Source organism: Erythrolamprus reginae, chromosome 7 (assembly GCF_031021105.1).
Source record: "Erythrolamprus reginae isolate rEryReg1 chromosome 7, rEryReg1.hap1, whole genome shotgun sequence".
NCBI classification, from domain to species: Eukaryota; Metazoa; Chordata; class Lepidosauria; order Squamata; family Dipsadidae; genus Erythrolamprus; species Erythrolamprus reginae.
Genome location: NC_091956.1, coordinates 72,043,769 through 72,064,420, shown reverse-complemented (window position 1 = coordinate 72,064,420; position 20,652 = coordinate 72,043,769). Strand labels below are relative to the sequence as shown.

Here is a 20,652-nt window from a genome sequence, read left to right as displayed (position 1 = left end):
TATGCACACCCCTTACAAACCACATAGAAAAGGGGAGAGGTTAACAGTAGATAATTTCTACTTTCCCAATTATCTCAGTGGTATATTTTGGCTCCAGATTGCTTAGGGATTTAGGCTGACATGTGATAATTTTTTTATATTTCAGACGTATTTCTATGACCACTCCACGTCAAATCTTTAAAGCTTCAAATATGACTCAGCGATGGCAACACAGAGAAATTTCAAACTTTGAATATCTTATGTTTCTTAATACCATCGCAGGTAATAATGGAAATCCCTTAAAGACAATTTGAACAAAGTTAGCATGATATTTTCTGAAAATTAATTAGAAGAATTTGAGTCTCTTTTTAGATAAATGCTACCACTCTTGCTTGTTACTGGTGTTTCTTTACATTTATAAAGAATCCCTGTACTCTATTTAATCACTTATTTTTCAACATTTATCTGCCTCCCAGCTCATAAAACTCCAGGTGGCTTGCAATAATATAAAAATACAGAAATCAGTCACTTGAATCCAAACTCAATGTTAAATATAAATGATAACACGGCAGCCCATCAACAGTAAGTCAGTGAAAAACCTTTGAAAACATCTGCCATATGCCTGATTAAATAATATTGTTCTTACTGGGTGAAAATATCAGCAGGGAGGTTGCAGGGCATAGGCCTGGAGGAAATACAGTAGTCCCTCGCTATACCACGCTTCACCTACTGCGGCTTCACTTCATCGCGGGTTTTCAAGAAATATTAATGAGAAAAATCATTCGCGGATCTTTGCTGGTTCGCGGGTTTCTAAGGAAGTCGATCGGCAGATTTAAACAGCCCGCCGAACTCGATCGGCAGGTTTTTCAAAAAAAAAAATCTAAAATTGTAAATACTGTATTTAAATACTGTATCTAAAATAAATACTGTGTGGGAAGGGATTATAAACACTTAAAACAATGAAAACTTACCAAACAATTACAATATAAATACTTAAATAAGTACTATCAGTCGATAAATTCCCCATTGCGGATTTCACCTATCGCGGCCGGGTCTGGAACGTAACACCAGCGATAGGTGAGGGACTACTGTATTACTCTGTGTCTTTATTTTTAGTTATAGTGCATGCCATATTTCTTTCTTGATATACCAAGAAGGCTACACTGATTATTGTTAATTCAGTATTATTTTCATTATTGCATTCATTTAGTTTGCAAAATTTCATTAGTTAATTAATATGTTTTACAAGATGACTTCTTGCATCATTGGTCAACTTACCAATGATAAGTACTAAGCAACATAAAAGAGGTTACGTTCACCACATCTTATGCAGTAAATAGCCTTCCACATTCATTCCTCAGTTTAAATTGTCCTTCATAAGCAGTCATTATTTCAGTCTTGAAAATATTCTGTGTATAGAATTTTTAAAAGACAGATGGAGAGTGAGAACTCTTGCCTACATTTTATTTTATAAAGTTGTATTTAAAAGGTTTCTTTAACTTTGTGCCTTCTTTTTAAAAAAGCATCATGGTTCTTTCTCAACAGGACGTTCATACAATGATTTAAACCAGTATCCAGTATTTCCTTGGGTGATCACTAACTATGAATCTGAAGAGTTGGACCTTACACTTCCAAGTAATTTCCGAGATTTGTCAAAGGTATTTTACTTTTTAAAAACTGGAGTCCTTGGAGCCTTCTGAATGTGATTGTTTGCAAGAGTTTCATTACCCAACTATGGGGCTTGCTCCTTGTTTATACCTTGAGCCATAGTAACCTAGGGGTTAGAATGCAGTTACTGCAGGCTAACTTTGCTCACTTCCAGGTGTTTGACCCTATCTGGCTCAAGGTTGATTCAGCCTTCCATCCATCCATGATCGGTAAAATGAAGACCCAAATTGTTGGAGGCAATATGCTGACTCAATTTATAAACCATTTAGAGAGTGCTGCAAAGCACCATGAGGTGTTGTACAGTGTTCCCTCGATTTTTGCGGGTTCAAACTTCGCGAAAAGTCTATACCATGGTTTTTAAAAAATATTAATTAAAAAAATACTTTGCGGGTTTTTTCCCTATACCATGGTTTTTCCTGCCCAATGACGTCATATGTCATCGCCAAACTTTCATCTGCCTTTAATAAATATTTTTTTAATAACCTTTAATAAATAAACATGGTGAGTAATGATCTAAATGGTTGCTAAGGGAATGGGAAGTTGCACTTTAGCGGTTTAAAGTGTTAAGGGAAGGCTTGTGATACTGTTCATAGCCAAAAATAGTGTATTTACTTCCGTATCTCTACTTTGCGGAAATTCGACTTTCGCGGGCGGTCTCGGAACGCATCCCCCGCGAAAATCGAGGGAACACTGTATTGGTATTATATATAGTAACTTTATTTATTTATCACATTTTTAAACTGCCTATCACCCTCAGAGACAATAGACAATAAAAAAGTTAAGAAACCAAACAACCATCCAACCACCAGAACATGAATCATTTCCAGCAGCCAATGCTCAAATAAGCATACCAGGCAAACAATCAAACAGAAAACATTAATCCAGGAACCATCAAGGGAAAATCATACCCTACAAAACTGGCAGACAAGAGATCTTCAAGGATTCCACAGTTAAAATTATAGAATTCACTTCTACAGAAATAATGATGATGTTTGTAAACATGAATGCTATAAACTAGAAGGGAACAATATGCTTTCAATAACTGTTCAACATGATGCTATGCTATGATGACTATACAGTGGTACCTCATCTTACGAACGCCTCTTCTAACGAACTTTTCAAGATACGAACCCGGTGTTTAAGATTTTTTTGCCTCTTCTTCCAAACTATTTTCACCTTACGAACCCAAGAAGCTGCTGCTGGGATGAAGGGGCTTCTTTTCCCCCCCTTTTTTGAAGAAAGAAAAGGGAGGGGCTGCTTGGAGTAGGAAAGATTTTGCAGGGAACAACGTGCTTGCAAAGGCACTGAAACGGTGTCTTTTGAAGAAAGAAAAGGGAGGGGCGCCCCCTTGCCTTTCTTCCTTCCCACTCACCCTTTAGCCTAGCCTTGCTTCTTCCACCCGCCCCCTTTACCTGCTCCTCCCTGCCCTCTGTTCGCCTCCCTTCTAAAGTTTGGGATTTTCCTGAAGGATTTGCACGCATTATTTGCTTTTGCATTGATTCCTATGGGAAACATTGTTTCATCTTACGAAATTTTCACCTTACGAACCTCCTCCTGGAACCAATTAAGTTCGTATGATGAGGTACCACTGTATTAGTATTGTTCAGTTTTAGAGTAAGAGTGGGAGGAGACCCTTGTGCCAGACCTCAGGCTAGTCAACTTAAAGATGACTATTCATCTAGTTAGATGACTATTCATCTAGAAATATTTGATCTGATCACCAGCTCTCGTTTTGTTCTGGGCATGCTGCTCGGCTGAAGCCAAACTAATTGTTTTCAAACTAATTTTTATAAGCTTTATTTTATTTATTTATTTATTTTATATGCTGCTTATCTCACTGTTGAGAGACTCTGGATGGTTACTCGTATGATATAAAGATTCTGTAGCAATAGAAAAAAATTGACTATATATAGGGGTCTCCAACCTTTTGAATGTCAGGAAACACCAAACTTATAATTTTAAATCCTGCAGACTACTGATAGGGGGGAATCTTCGGAAACTTCAGATCGTGCAGAATGCAGCTGCGAGAGCAATCATGGGCTTCCCAAGGAATGCCATGTTACACCAACACTCCGCAGTCTGCATTGGTTGCCGATCAATTTCCAGTCACAATTCAAAGGGTTGGTTATGACCTATAAAGCCCTTCATGCCATCGGACCAGAATACTTCCGGGACCGCCTTCTGCTGCACGAATCCCAGCGACCAGTTAGGTCCCACAGAGTTGGCCTTCTCCAGGTCCCGTCGACTAAACAATGTTGTTTGGCGGGACCCAGGAGAAGAGCCTTCTCTGTGGCGGCCCTGACCCTCTGGAACCAGCTCCCCCCGGAGATTAGAACTGCCCCCACCCTCCTTGCCTTTCGTACAGTTCTTAAGACCCATCTCTGCCGTCAGGCATGGGGGAACTGACACATCTCCCCCGGGCCTATACAGTTTATACATGGTATGTTTGTGTGTATGTTTGCTTTTAATAATGGGGTTTTTAGTGTTTTTTAAATTATTAGATTTGTTCTTGCATTGTTCTTGTTATTGTTGTTAGCCGCCCCGAGTCTACGGAGAGGGGCGGCATACAAATCTAATCAATCAATCAATCAATCTTTCGGGACTACCGCTCTACTTTTGCGAGGCTTCAGGGTGGAAGGCCTGAGAGAAACCACCTGGTCCAGGCACACAGCTTGGAAACCTCTTTTGTGTTCCTTCTCTCAAGAAGCTTGGTCAATCTGAGTGAAGGAAAATCAAGATGGGCAGACTGACGGTGGCTTGCTGACATTGGTGGGAAAGTTGGTCCCATATTCCAGAGCTATGATAGTCACAGGACTGGCCCTTTGGTCATCCCAGAGCAGCTCCTCTATCTGGGTTCAGGCCAGTGCACCCAGGTGGAGGAGCTACTCACCATTTCTTCATTATTTGCTCACTCTTTGCAGAGCCATCTTCACTCTGCCATTTCTTCCTCTGAATGTCCATTTATATTAGAACTTGACCTAATGTTTAACCCATCTATAAGGTAGCCAACTGAAGAAAATTTCAACATAGAACTTTTTAGTAATTAATGTGATCATCCATAAATATTCTTGTTGGTGCTTTTTTTTTTACATTTTGATGAATGTGACCAAGTTTTAAATGAAATTTTGGGATATATCTAAAATTTATTTACTAAATGTACACTTAGTATTAATAAATAGACATAATGTAACAGTATAATAGTACATAACACTACAATAGCACGTAGTATTTAAAAATAGTTGCTGTTCTTAAATTATGCACAATTGAACAATTGAAAAAATATTGGAGGTATGTAAAATTTAATGTGTAGAATAAGTAAATATGACTGAATTTAAATTATAGCATAGGGTAGTCTGTGAACTTCATTTTTTCATTTTTTCAAAATAGCATCTGCACATGCCATAGAGTTGCTTCTAGTACCTTGGATAAATTTCAGAAGCAGCTTCCATGGTAACATAGCTAATGAACCTACAGTTCTGCAAGCAATTCCTTGGCTTTGAATCACCATGTAGTACTGAAATTACACCATGTAGTACTGAACCGGAGTTTTAGTTCTTAAAATCATAGCAATATCCCTATTGTTTTAAAACATTTTCCATAATAATATCTTTATTAGGATATTTATAGACCAAAAACGTGATTTGACTTACAAAAACAATCCCTTCTTTAGTCTGATTTAACTTTGAAGTCTTGTTCTAAGTAACAAAATAGAATCAAAACAATTGAAATTCTTGTTTAAATCTATTCTATGCCTGATTATTACATTTTACCATCACCGGAAAAGTATTTCCAGTGGTTTTTTCTCCTTTGGTTTGAGTGTTTCTTTTCAACACATAAGTGTGCCATATTTTATTTATGAACAATACATATTTTATTTATGAGATATACATTGCTTCTCATTGTCTTGTTCACATCCTGTCTCCTTTTCAATCCAATCATTTTCTGTTCTCATTGCATCTTCATTACGCTATGATACGTTGAAAGGAATCTTGTAGATGTTATCTATTCCATTAAGTTTTTTCGCTTCAACTTTTTATAACTTTATTAGAAGATTCTTAAAATCCTTTTTCTCAGCTACTTTTATTTTTAATCCATATATACATTTTTAACATTTTTTGTACATTGCAACTCATTATTGTATCTCATAAAAATATTAACATTTTCATGGGTGTGTTAGTTCCAGCATCTACTACTCTTTCAGTAAAATAATATTTTCTCATGTTGCCTTTGATCTTTCCCCCAACTAACTTCAGATTGTGTCCCCTTGTTCTTGTGTTCACTTTCCTATTAAAAACACTTCCATCCTGAACCTTATTTAACCCTTTAACATATTTAAATGTTTCAATCATGTCCCCCCTTTTCCTTCTGTCCTCCAGACTATACAGATTGAGTTCATTAAGTCATTCCTGATACGTTTTATGCTTAAGACCTTCCACCATTCTTGTAGCCCGTCTTTGGACCCGTTCAATTTTGTCAATATCTTTTTGTAGGTGAGGTCTCCAGAACTGAACACAGTACTCCAAATGTAGTCTCACCAGCGCTCTATATAAGGGGATCACAATCTCCCTCTTCCTGCTTGTTATATCTCTAGCGATGCAGCCAAGCATCCTACTTGCTTTTCCTACCGCCCGACCACACTGCTCACCCATTTTGAGACTGTCAGAAATCACTACCCCTAAATCCTTCTCTTCTGAAGTTTTTGCTAACACAGAACTGCCAATGCAATACTCAGATTGAGGATTCCTTTTCCCCAAGTGCATTATTTTACATTTGGAAACATTAAACTGCAGTTTCCATTGCTTTGACCATTTATCTAGTAAAGCTAAATAATTTACCATATTACAGACGCCTCCAGGAATATCAACCCTATTGCACACTTTAGAGTCATCGGCAAATAGGCAAACCTTCCCTACCAAACCTTCCCCTATGTCACTCACAAACATGTTAAAAAGAATAAGACCCAGAACAGACCCTTGTGGTTACCTTGTGGTAACCTGTCTCTGCTCAGAATACTCGCCATTAACAATAACTCTCTGATGTCTATGCTTCAGCCAGCTTGAAATCCACTGAACTATCCAGGGATTAAGTCCAATCTTCACTAATTTATCTATCAGCTCTTTATGTGGAACCCTATCAAAGGCTTTGCTGAAGTCCAGATAGGCAATTTTACCTAGAGATCTGCTTCTATAGGTCTCTGATATGGTCCTTTTCTTTATTCTCTACAAGAACCAGGTACCTAAAAGTGGTTCTGCTGACTTTCTTTTGAAGATATTTGACTGACACTAGATAGCCATTTATGGAGGATGTTTTAATTTTGATTCCTGTGTTGAATGAGTGGCTGGAATTGATGGCTTTAATGAGCCTTTCAGTTTCTATTGAAGACAGATGTTCAATATAGCGTGGAAGCATGTATTCTCATTCTCTTTTTAAAAAAAATATAACAAAGCACATACAACTGCATGTGACTAGCATTTCTGGCTCTCTTGAGTAGGGCTCCTAGGCTTTTCCTCCACAATCCTTACTACACCCTCCCACATTACAAAGGATAGGCTCTTCAGTAAATACTGCAGCCATACTCTTGCCCAGAGAAGTTCTCTTTGTGGCTGAGTAGTAAAGTGCTGACATTTCTTCTTGTTTTCTTTCCTCTTTGTAGTTTAACCAAGTAAGACAGGGGTCCCCAAACTTTTTACACAGGGGGCCAGTTCACTGTCCCTCAGACTGTTGGAGGGCCGGACTATTAAAAAAAGCTGCGGTTTTCTTAACACCACCCTGGGGAGGAGGAGGAGGCGAAGTGGAGCAAGTCCCCAACTCCTTGCCGAGTTTTCTCTTTCTTTGTCACTCTTTCTTCCTCTCCTTTTCTTTCTTTCTCTTACTTTCTCTCTCTCTCTCTCACTATCTCTCTCTCTCTCTTGCTTTCTTTCTCTCACTCACTCTTTCTATCTCTCCCTCTTTCTCTTTCTCTCTCTCTCTCTCACTCTTTCTTCCTCTCCTTTTCTTTCTCCCTTTCTCTCTCTCTCTCACTATCTCACTCTCTCTTGCTTTCTTTCTCTCTCACTCACTCTTTGTATCTCTCCCTCTTTCTCTTTCTCTCTCTCTTGCTTTCTCTGTCCCTCTCTCTCTCTCTCTCTTGCTTTCTTTCTTTCTCTCTCTCTCACTCACTCTCTATCTCTCCCTCTTCCTTTCTCTCTCCCTCTTTCTCTCTCTCTCTCTCTCTCTCACTCTCTCACTCTCTTTCTATCTCTCCCTCTTCCTTTCTCTCTCCCTCTCTATCTCTCCCTCTTTCTCTCTCTCTCTCTCTCTCTCTCTTGCTTTCGCGGTGAGTGGACGGGAGATTCCGGAGCTTATTGTGTATATGTAAAATCTTGTGCGCTGCCGCGGGCCAGATAGTGACCTCAGCGGGCCGCATGTGTCCCGCGGGCCATAGTTTGGGGACCGCTGAAGTAAGAGATGAATGTGATAAAAATCCCTTCACAATGAGAACCCTGATTAAATGAGAATGCAAATATTTATTAGACATGGTAATATTAAGGAATTAAATAGAAATTAAAAGGCAAAAGGAGGGGAAGTGGGAACGACAATGACATTATACTTATGTCAAAGTATAATGGATGGAAATGGTTTTTAAGTATTCTATAAACCAAAATTCCAATCTAAATCTAGCTCTACCATTCCGTAGATATTTTTGCTTTTAGAATCTTCAATCTTAGACTCCCGAGATTGCTTTTTCAGCTTATCTGGCTTTAAATCAAATTGGGAAGAGACTCCTACTTATCCCATGAGTAACATGCATAAAGGGAAAATGGACCTGCCTCTTCATCTTTTTAAGAGCTAACCTGAAAGGGAAATCTTTCCATGCCTGATTGGCTCTTTAGCATTTGATTTTCTGGGGTTTGTTTGTCTTTGCTCATTACCTATATCGACAAGTTAGATTTGTGACACATCAGGTTTAGGATTCCTTTAACTCTTTCCTGTCTGAATGGCTCCCAGCAAGAATTTATTTTGTGCCACAGCCTTTTGCAATGAGAATTCTTTACAATTTGAAACTTCTAAAGACAATGTAAACAAAAAGAAAGTTATCCTCCTAATGCCTAATTAGTGTAACTTCTAATGTAAATTATACAGTGTGTGGGATATTATGTATTATATGTGTTAATGTAATAGAATGTAGCAATTGATCTTTTAAAAGGGGGAGGGAGAGGTTTATATGCTATAAAAGGCATACTGTGATCACAAGCAAAGTGATTCAAAAATTACGAATCATTAGTATGTTTTCATCAGGGTTTCAAAAATGAGGATTAGTATAGGAATGTAGTTCAGTTCATGTTCTGTGTTAGACTTGAATTTTAGAAAATACAATGGCACAAATATGTTTTTGATCATTTAGCCTGCATTGCCCAAATTAATCCAATGATCATTAACCATGAGAGCATTTACTGGAATGTCCTGAAAACCATATGTTTCTGGAAGAATGAAAGAACTAAAGTGCATTTGTATGATACTCTTTATTATTTTACATCCTGATATTTTAATGAGCAAACATTATATTATAATTTATTTTATTTATTTATTTTATTTTATTTATTGGATTTGTATGCCGCCCCTCTCCGCAGACTCGGGGCGGCTAACAACAATGATAAAATCAGCATGTAGAAATCCAATTAATAAAACAACTAAAAACCCTTATAATAAAACCAAACATACACACAAACATACCATGCATAACTTGTAATGGCCTAGGGGGAAGGAATATCTTAACTCCCCCATGCCTGGCGGCATAAATGAGTCTTGAGTAGTTTACAAAAGACAGGGAGGATGGGGGCAGTTCTGATCTCCGGGGGGAGTTGGTTCCAGAGGGCTCTTCCCCTGGAGGGCTCTTCCCGCCAAACGACATTGTTTAGTCGACGGGACCCGGAGAAGGCCAGCTCTGTGGGAACTTATCGGTCACTGGGATTCGTGCGGTAGCAGGCGGTTCCGGAGGTAATCTGGTCCCATGCCATGTAGGGCTTTAAAGGTCATGACCAACTCTTTGAATTGTGACCAGAAACTGATCGGCAGCCGATAATCTCTTCATGTTTACTTAAGTAGGGTAAATATGAGGAGTAACATTTTTTCAGTTGTACACCAATATTAAAATCAGTCCTCATTTGGAAACAAAACTAGCTTTATTTTTTGCAATGTAATTACATTAAACATGTAGCAAATAATGATAGAATAGAATAGAATAGAATTCTTTATTGGCCAAGTGTGATTGGGCACACAAGGAATTTGTCTTGGTGCATATGCTCTCAGTGTACATAAAAGAAAATACAGATTTGTCAAGAATCATGTGGTACAACACGTAATGATGGTTTTTGTATCATGAAGTTGGCATGTTACGTATGCATTCTGCGTTAGCTGCTTGATTTATTTTGGTTTCTTTGCTTTGTCCTTTTGTTTTCCATATCTGATGATGAAACCTATCTTAAATAGCAAACCACCAATAAATATACAGTGATACCTTGTCTTACAAACTTAATTGGTTCCGGGACGAGGTTCTTAAGGTGAAAAGTTTGTAAGACGAAACAATGTTTCACCCCTTTTGCCAGCCGAAGTGCCTGTTTTTGTGCTGCTGGGATTCCGCTGAGGCTCCCCTCCATGGGAAACCCCACCTCCAGACTTCTGTGTTTTTGCGATGCTGCAGGGGAATCCCAGCAGGGGAATCCCAGGATCGCAAAAACGAGCGCTTTGCTGGCAACGGAAGTCCGGAGATGGGATTTCCCAGCGAAGGGAGCATCAGTGAAATTGCAGCATCGCAAAAACACCGAAGTCCTTGAAACCCCACCTCCAGACCTAAGTGTTTTTGCGATGGAGACGAGCCTCAGGGGAATCCCAGCAGCACAAAAATGGGTGCTTCGCTGGCAATGGAAGTCCAGAGGCAGAGCATCCCAGCGGTGGCGGTGGGTTTGTAAGGTGAAAATAGTTTGTAAGAAGAGGCAAAAAAATCTTAAACCCCAGGTTTATATCTCGAAAAGTTTGTATGACGAGGCGTTTGTAAGACGAGGTATCACTGTAATTGTCAGATATATACAGTACATACATACAGCGAAAGAGTTAGATGATATGAAAAGAAACCTGGATATATGTGCAGTTAAAAGATACAATTTTGGTAATCTGAATAGCTAACTGTAGTTTCTCTTGACAGAACTTTAAAAAAAGTCCATGACAAATGTTGGCTTTAAAATTGTTGAGCTCTGTTAGCAGCATCTAATTGCATCTTTGTAATTGCTGCATCCTTTGCGACAATAAGTAAGATCTATTGCAGTACTATAGGTCAGAGGTCTACTTTAAGTTGCCTATTTTTTCAGGGAATGCCATTCTCTTGGGTAGATCAGTGAACTGCAATTGTAGCACACTTTGCATAAACTCATTTATGGCCCATGCATCACAATTGGGAATTTCCTAGTTTTGGCACCCATAGAAAATAATACCATTTTCAGATCCAATTAAGCAGAGCAAGTAGTTATCTGCTCATTTTAAAATAGGAAAGAAAAATAAAACCAGCCTTTCATGGAGAAGATTTTAAAATGTAATGCTGTCCCTTGGAATGGCTAATAATTAGTTAAGTATTTAGAAAATCCCATAGCCATTGTCAGAAAAATATGGGTAAGCATAGTAGAATGTATTAGCTGAATACACGTCTCCATTTTATTATGAAGCTGCTGAGAAAGCAGTGATATAGAGCACTGTCATTACAGATCTATTGTTATAAGGGTTCCACAGTCTTCTGTGTACTGCCATTAATTTATAGTAGAAAACAATATGTAGCCTTCCAAATGCAGCAAAGCAGAATTTTTTAATGAGGTGGACGTTATTACCCCAATAAATCAGTGCATTTGTGTAATGTATAATTCAATGTGTTATTCCCACTGTAACTTCTCTGAGTAAGCTGATAGTGTATCATTGTCACCGCACAGTCTTGGGGTCCTTTATTTCTAAGCCCTTCCCCCATTTGGTTATTCTCCCCCCCCCCCTAATTTTTCTGCAAATAAATGTGGAATGGTTTGATAGTTGTCCTATTGCCAGGTTCTTGAAACCCAGTGTTAAAAAAAGGTGGATTAAAAATCAATAGGGCTGATTCTTGTTCACCATATGATACTTTTATTCTTTTTTCAAAAGAGTTAAATCAATTCTAACTGGTTTTAGCTTTATATTCAGCAGATGTAATTTTATAAGTATTGAGCGGCAGTGGTCATTTGGAGATAATAAAAACAAGAGCAGTTAAAAGCATCCATTTAAAAAGCTTTTGTGTTATGTAGATGCTGCACCAAAAAAGGAAAAGCAAACCCATCCATTCTAATATCTTTTTTAATAAACAAAAGCCAGAATGCCTGATCACCGCAGAGCAAAGCTAAGTAGTTTTTATAATGGTTCACTGACAATAAATAAAATAATTAATATCTGAATAAGCTATTTTTTCTTCTGTTTCAACTCCTTGGTAAAAAGAATAGTCATTCATTTTTTAAAAAGAAAAAAATCAAATTCCCTACTAGGGTGTGTTTTAAAAGGCGTTTTTAGATGTGATAGTATTTGAAAAAAGAATGTAACAAAGTAAAGTTGCATCATCAAATGTCTACGGAGTCTACGGAGAGGGGCGGCATACAAATCTAATAAAGAAATAAATAAACAAATAAATAAATAAATAAATAAATTATATTGTGTCTGCTACCAATTTATAGTTCATTTTTAATTTCTATGTTCTGAGCATTAGACCACTGAAATTATTACATATGATATGTCAAAATCAACAAATTATATCATATGCAACCATTATTACAGGACTATGTGGAAATATCTTCAAAAGTTCAAGAGGCATTAGCTTGTCCAGTGCCTTTATTACAGAAACATTTGTTCTAGCCTCATCTCACCAATACTGCATAAATAGCAAAGGTGGACATGACAATTTTATGGTTTCCTGCTACTTTCAGACACTAATTCTACCACAACATACAATGTTGCCAAGCAGCAATCAAAATTTGTCAGATGATACGAAAGCCAGCTTTAATGTGTATTTGATTTTTTTTGAGTTTTGTATTATGATAGATTTAGCTATATACATTAACTTTTATGAGATTTTTAAATATGTATATACAGTGGTACCTCTACTTAAGAACGCTTCTACTTAAGAACTTTTCTAGATAAAAACCTGGTGTTCAAGATTTTTTTGCCTCTTCTTAAGAACTATTTTCTACTTTAAGAACCCAAGCCCGGAAAATATTCCCAGGAAATTTGAGAGTGGCACAAAGGCCCAGCCAGTTTCCTGCCATTCCCCCTTTAATCACTGCCATCTTGGGCTTTTCTGGGCTGCCAGAGGAGCCTTTCGATGGTGCTTAAGGAGGCTTTGGCAATCCAGAGCGAACAAAGCATTTTTCTTTCTCTGGGTGCTTGGAGAGGGAATAAACCTCTGCCAGCGCCCAGAGAAAAGAAGTACTCCCTTCGCTCTGGGCAGCAACTGTCCTCCTCTTCTCCCTCCTCCTCCTCCCACCCAAATTCCGATCTTTTATTTCTTTCCTAATGGGTTTGCATGCATTATTTGCTTTTACATTGATTCCTATGGGAAAAATTGCTTCTACTTACAAACATTTCTACTTAAGAACCTGGTCACGGGACGAATTAAGTTCTTAAGTAGAGGTACCATGGTATTTATTCATCTCTTTTTATAGGGTTAAGTATCATTCTAACCTGTGCCTAAAATTATCCTTTTTTTTCAGTGCTACTAGAGACCACATTATGTCAGCTTGGTTTAAAAAAAGTGATTGAAACTCTCACTCCCTAGGATACTTCTTTGAAAACCTTTTTTCACTAGGTTTTGTAAATGCTCAAAGTATCTTTTAAAGGCATATTTGGGATAATGATTTCAAATCAATTGAACTCTGGTTCCCAGTTTTGCAGATATTTATCCAGTCTTTTCAAACAAGCATGCATCAGCCTGATACCTAGCCTCATCACTATCCTGGAATTTTGCTAGCTCGTCACTTTGTCCGGGCAAAATATATTGCCTTCTGTGGTCCTGAAAAGACACTACAAAAGTATTCACAGTCCTTTCTTTTTTTCTTAGTCCAATTGTGTCACGCTGAATATTGCCATCCCTCAGAGACATTCAGTAATTAAAGAGTTAACTTCGTGTGTTTTACTAAGTCCTCCTATTACTTATGTCGATGCGCCGTGAACGCGATCCAACATATTCAGTTTCAGATATGAAAGTAACTGAAACATTGTCCTCCATAATAGATTAGATTAGATTAGATTTATTGGACTTATATGCCGCCCCTCTCCGCAAACTCGGGGTGGCTCACAACAATGGTAAAAAACAATACATAATAACAAATCCAATACCCACCAATCCAATTACAATTTTAAGCTTAAAAAGTCATAAAAAACAACCCCAGAATATTAAAAAAACAAGCACACAATTGGTTTCATGGGATCACCCCAAATACTATCAACGAGAGCAGAAACACAGGTTAAAGCATTACAACAGTCAGAAACACAAGCATATTCTGACTCAGTGGAAGAACAAGAAATAAAGTTCTGCTTTCTAACTTTCCAATAAATTGGACAACCATTCAAAAACATTATATAACCAGAAGTACTTTTTCGTGTTTCTTTATCACCTGCCCAATCAGAATCTGTGTAGCAAACTAACTCAGGAAACTTGTTGTGTTTTGGTTCTAAGAACAACTTCATGGTTTTTCTGTGCTTCATGTATCTCAGCAGTCTCTTTATGCATGTCCAATGAAATGCAGTTGCTTTGCCAATGTATCTTGACAAAAGATTGACACTAAGTGAAATGTCGGGTCCTGTCCATCTATTCCACCCTTGCTGAATTTAACAGGGACACTAAAGTGACAGGTCAAGACTGTTGTGTTGGTGATAACTCAAATGAGCAGGGGATGGTGGTCCAAGTTGAAGAACTTGCATTAGATAGAGAAAAGGGTGAGTCAGGTATTACACATCAGTCATGTAAGAAGAGCAAGGTATCCAAAATGAGAAGCCACCTTCTGGTTGCTGATTCAATAGTAAGGGATGTAAATTTAGGGAATGATATAGAAGTTTTGAAAGAGGTCAGGTATCTGCCAGGTGCTACTGCCGGCAGAGACAAGAGGTGTATCTTTAAAATAGTCAAGACTGCCAGTAAGAACTGTGATGTTGATGCTATTATACATCTTGGCACAAATGATTTGTCTCCAAAAGATGTACTTTCTGTGCCAAATGATCTCCAGAACTTGGGGTACGAACACACACACACACACACACAGAGCGGTGGGCTACTAGCTGGAATGCTAAATTGGGCTCGCCGTCGCAGTTTGTGAGTGCTTGCGCGACCTGCACGATTTTGCTTCTGCACCTGTGGATGTAGCAAAACTGCCTCCGGAGCCGCAGGTGTGCCCGTGTTTTGGCATGCGCGGAAGCAAAAAACCCTCACTACTGGCGTATCTGCAGCTCTGTGCGCGATTTTGCTACCTCCACAGGTGCAGAAGCCAAATCGCATTGATCGCACAAGCACGTATGAGCCGCAGTGGCAAGCCCAATTTAGCGTTCCGGCTAGTAGCCCACCGCTGCACACACACGGGAGAGGGCAGAGAGAGAGGCAAAACAGAGAGAGAGATGAGAGAGAATGAGAAAATGATGGAGAGAATGAGAGAGGAAAAAGAAACAAATGAGGGAGAAAAGGGAGAGAAATAAGAGCTGGAGGGAGAGAATTTTTGCTACTAGTTTTCTAGAACCTGTCAGAACCTGCTGAGTTTCACCTCTGCTTTGGAGCCATATGTTGGCATGCTCATGTTGTAAAGCTTTTCTATCACATTATTGCTGGGCCTGTAGAAATCAGTTATTAAGTAGAAGTAGCTCTTGTTGATATAGAACTTTGTGAATATATTGAAGTGGAATTGTGTCAGAGGAAATCAAATATATATTTAGGAGACATAGAACCAAATATACCTTAAATATTTCCTTTTGTAAAATTTACAGATATAATACAGTTATTAGAATGAATAATACAGTTAAATAAATGCAATCTTACATTTCTCCGGACCGCCTTCTGCCGCACGAATCCCAGCGACCAGTTAGGTCCCATGCAATCTTATATTTCTGGGTTTGGTGGGACCCAGGAGAAGAGCCTTCTCTGTGGCGGCCCCGACCCTCTGGAACCAGCTCCCCCCAGATATCAGAGTTGCCCCCACCCTCCTTGCCTTTCACAAGCTCCTTAAAACCCACCTCTGTCGTCAGGCATGGGGGAATTGAAATTTCACTTCCCCCTAGGCTTATAGAATTTATACATGGTATGCTTGTATGTATGAGTGGTTGTTTAAATTGGGGTTTTTAAGGTTATTTTTAATATTAGATTTGTTTTCATTGTCTTTTCATTGTTGTTAGCCGCCCCGAGTCTTTGGAGAGGGGCGGCATACAAATTTAACAAACAAACAAACAAACAAACAAACAAACAAAACAAACAAATTTCTGAAATTGTTATATTGCTATAATCTGATATTTCACATATTTTGCACCTGCATAGTCCCATGTTTTATACCTCATTATATTAAATTGTAATAACAATAGCAATAATAATAATAATAATAATAATAATAATAATAATAATATACATCCGGTTATGTATTTATTGCTTTACAACAACTGCTGATGAAGTCATATACTAAGCTGTTTTATTTTTCTTCTTTCTAGCCTATCGGTGCTCTTAATCCCAAACGAGCTGCATTCTTTGCAGAACGCTATGAAACATGGGAAGATGATCAAGTTCCAAAGTTTCATTATGGCACTCATTACTCAACGGCCAGTTTTGCACTCACTTGGATGTTAAGAATCGTAAGTATTAGAATGTTTTTGTGTATGTGCATAAAGAGGGTACTCAATGGTTAAATAAAGAGAGTTCAATATTTTATGTGGAATCATGCCACTAAATAGGTTTGTTTTAGGTCATGAGAAATAAAGTAATTATACTTCATAAAAAATGAATGTACAAGGAAAGTAGAATAGCCTTTGGGTTTTTGTTTTTTTCCATTTTAAAACTGTGATTTGGTTATATGACCATTATTTAATCTGGAATGGAAACATTTTATATAGATACAACAGAATTTTTCCAAAATGTGGATAACATGCAATTGGACAGATTTGATATATTGATGAAATGAATCAGGTTTCTGTAAAATAAACTGAAATTATGATTTACCTGATATAAACTAATTTCTTTGGGAAAGCATTAGCAAGACGTCATTAATTAAGCCTTGTTAGATTCATACAAGCAGACATAAATCCTAGCAGTAATTTATGGTACTTCGCTAATTTCAGGCAATTATCATCCAATATGTGCTTAGGTATCTTTTGACGAAGAGATTTTTTCAGTTGTTAACATTTTTATCTCTTAATTGTGAACTGTATTTGCAGGAAGGTAGGAAGTGTGCGTGCGTAATATTCACAAGGAAGTTTTAGCCGAATAACAAATCTGCTAATATCATTTATTCAACGATTGCTTGTATTATATCAAAGCTGTTGAAATATCTTATTTCCTTCTCTAGATGTCCTTTAATTCCTGTTCTGTAAATGTTAGATTGAATTATAACTGTATTGGATGTACTAATGGAATAATAGAAGAAATACGGAAAATCTGCAACACTGTAATATAGGATTCTCTTTTCATATTTTTGAAATGAATAACTAGCATGATTATTTTTACTGCTTTCCAGAAACAAAAGATATCATTTTGTTCAGACAAGGTGAAGTTCAGGTAGTCCTCCAGTTATGACCACAATTCAGTCCAAAACTCAAGTGATTTCTGCCTCATTTTATGACTTTTCCTACCACTGTTGTATTCTGTCAGGCTCTCTGGTAGACTCCTCCCAAAAATTCACAGGTACAAATTTTAGGCACGCACACGTTTGAAAATTCAAAACAATGTTCTTTATAATGAAAATTCACTTAAACTAAGCCCTCTTTTGGTATAGCAAAGAGCACTGGTCTCCAAACAAACTGGTAATTTGTACAAGTCCCTTATCAGTTCTGTGATACTTAGCTTGCAGCTGTGAGACAATTCACAGTCTTTCTGCTTTCACAAAGTGAAACACACTATGCCCTGGTTTAGTTTCAAAACGGGGAAAAATCAGCACACAAAAGGTCAAAGTCAGCAAGGCAGGCACGAAACACAACAATCAGATAATCCTCCACAACGGCCAAACCCACAGGCTGCTCTTTATAGCAGCCTCACTAATGACCACAGCCCCACCCAACCACAGGTGGCCTCATTTTCTTTGATAATAATCTCTCAGTTGTTGCTGCCTATGCATCGCTCTCTGCATGCGTGGCTGTATCATTAACTCTTGTTCTGAATCCAGGGAGGAGCTAGATAATTGATCTCCTTCTGAGCTGTCTGCCACACTCTCCTCCTCCCTGTCACTCATGTCTTCTTGGTCAGAGGAGCCTTCATCAGCAGATATCACCGGGGGCAAAACAGGCCTGCAGCATGTGGATGTCTCCCCCACATCCACAGTCCTTGGGGCAGGAGCTGGGCCAGAGCTAACCACAGCATGTTGTAAAGTGAATCACTGCAGTTGTTCACTTAGTAACATGGTTGTTAAATGAATCTGGCTTCCCCATTGACTTTACATGTCAGAAGGTTGCAAAAGTGATCACATGACCGTGGAACACCGAACTGTCATAAATATGAACCTGTTTGACAAGCATCTAAATTTTGATTTAGATTTTGTCTTTTTTCCACGCCGTTGTAACTTTGTTTACTAAACAAATGGTTGTAAGTCGAGGACTACCTGTATTAGAAATATACAAAAAGGAAACTGCTGCTGCTTCACAAAGTGTTTCATCTTCCTTTTTAATCACATTTTTAGGAGCCTTTTACATCGTTTTTCCTAAACATGCAAGGCGGGAAGTTTGATCATGCAGATAGAGCTTTCTCATCAGTTTCAAGGGCATGGCGCAATTGTCAGCGCGACACAAATGATATCAAGGTAAAGCACAATTTAAATTTTAAAGTATTGTGATGAACGTAATGATAATTATTAATCAGTGTGTAGAGCTTTGAAGAATATAAGAGGTCCCTTATTTGAAATGATTATAATACAGTGGTACCTCGTGATACAAACCCCTTGTGATACGAACCCCTCATGATATGAACCCGGGGTTCGGAAATTTTTTGCCTCTTCTTATGAACTTTTTTCGGCTTATGAACCCACCGCAGATCGCAAAATGGCGCTCCGCTGGGCGCCGCCACCCGGCTGCCACCTTTTAAAACAGCCGGGGGACTTCTTGGTGTTCTCCCGAACATGGCCTCCAGGAAGGATGTCTTCGTGATGTCAAAGCTCCGCCCATGGAATTCCCTATTGGAATTCCCCACTTCCTTTCCAGCCTCCAGATCGGCCGAAAACGCTGCCGCCGATTGCAAAAATGGCGCTCCGCTGGTCGGCGGCGCCCAGCTGTAACCTTCTGAAACAGCCGGGCGCTTCTCGGCGGCCACCCGAACCTGAACTTCCGGATTTGGCATTCGGGAGAACGCCAAGAAGTCCCCCGGCTGTTTCAGAAGGTGACAGTCGGGCAGTGGCGCTTCTCAGCGGCCTCCCGGACCCAAAAATTTCGGGTTCGGGTTTGGGAGAATGCCAAGAAGCCCCCCGGCTGTTTTAAAAGGTGACAGCTGGGCGGTGGCGCCCAGCAGAGCGCCATTTTGCGATTTTTTTTCCCTTTTGCACACATTAATCGCTTTTACATTGTTTCCTATGGGAAACAATGTTTCGTCTTACGAACTTTTCGCCTTACGAACCTACTTCCGGAACCAACTAAGTTCGTAAGACGAGGTATTACTGTATAGCTTTTAAGTAGGAAAGTGGGAATTGAACTATCCCTTGTGTTTTGTACAAAGCTAATATTTGAATATTTATAATAATAAAATACTGTGGGCTAGCAATATTTTTGTCAAACCCTAACACTGAAATCTTTTATTTATTCATTTATTTCTAACATTTATATGCCGCCCAATTCCAGTTGGACTCTGGGCGGCTTGCAATAGACTGATAGGTTATTCCTCAGCTTTGATGTAAAAGAAAGAATATATATCTTCCTTGGCTCCTAAACATTTTTGAACTATTACATGGAATATAGCATATACTGAGATCGACGTACAACCACTAACACCCAAAATACTAGCAAAATGGCAAAGGTGGATATCTGTCACAAAGTCAAGCAAATCTAATTCGTGTGTGTCTGAACTCTAATAGCATTTGCCAAAAGGTCAAAGTCCCCACTTAGTGATACAGTTCACTTGAAAAAAAAATTAAACATGATTTCATAAAAGAATGACATGATGTTCTCATCAAAGTACAGGACAGATTCATCAATTTCAGGATTAAGATCTAGATTGAATCATGTTTTAATGGCCTGATGTCAGTGATGCTTTTATAAGGTCAAAAGTTATGCATTCAAAACTTTCTCTAAAATAGCCATTTGAATCTAAACTGCTGTAGCAGAAAAGCTTTTTCTGCCATCTCTGTGGAATTGTCTATCTGAGTCTGGATGCTTGCATGGATTGCCAAGCTAGTCAAGAAGGCTTTTGGATCTTGCAAGGCTTCTATTATATGAGCCAGGGTGGCGCAGCAGGTAGAGTGTTGTACTGCAGGCCACTGAAGCTGACTGTAGATCTGTAGGTCAGTGGTTCAAATCTCATCACCGGCTCAAGGTTGACTCAGCCTTCCATCCTTCCGAGGTGGGTAAAATGAGGACCTGGATTGTGGGGGCAATAGGCTGGCTCTGTTAAAAAGTGCTATCGCTAACATGTTGTAAGCCACCCTGAGTCTAAGTAGAAGGGCGGCATAAAAATCGAATAAATAAAATAAATAAATAAAATAATATTAGATTTAAACAGTCTCCAAAGTTAGGTATGAACTGAAGTTTTGTAGCTCTTTGGGTATCATACAGGTCTATTGGCCTGTCTAATACCATTTTTAAATTGCT

The 20,652-nt window shown here is 38.6% G+C and overlaps 1 protein-coding gene across 6 annotated transcripts in view; it reads left to right on the top strand.

The window, feature by feature from the left end:
• The window catches only part of LRBA (LPS responsive beige-like anchor protein), a 453,900-nt gene that overhangs the window by 324,354 nt on the left and 108,894 nt on the right, over positions 1-20,652 (top strand). For all 6 annotated transcript variants that reach the window (XM_070757811.1, XM_070757810.1, XM_070757809.1 and 3 more), the window contains 4 exons: positions 146-261; positions 1,525-1,637; positions 16,366-16,506; positions 18,540-18,659. In XM_070757811.1, the coding sequence (XP_070613912.1) occupies positions 146-261; positions 1,525-1,637; positions 16,366-16,506; positions 18,540-18,659 (490 nt within the window). The remainder of the gene's footprint in view (positions 1-145; positions 262-1,524; positions 1,638-16,365; positions 16,507-18,539; positions 18,660-20,652) is intronic.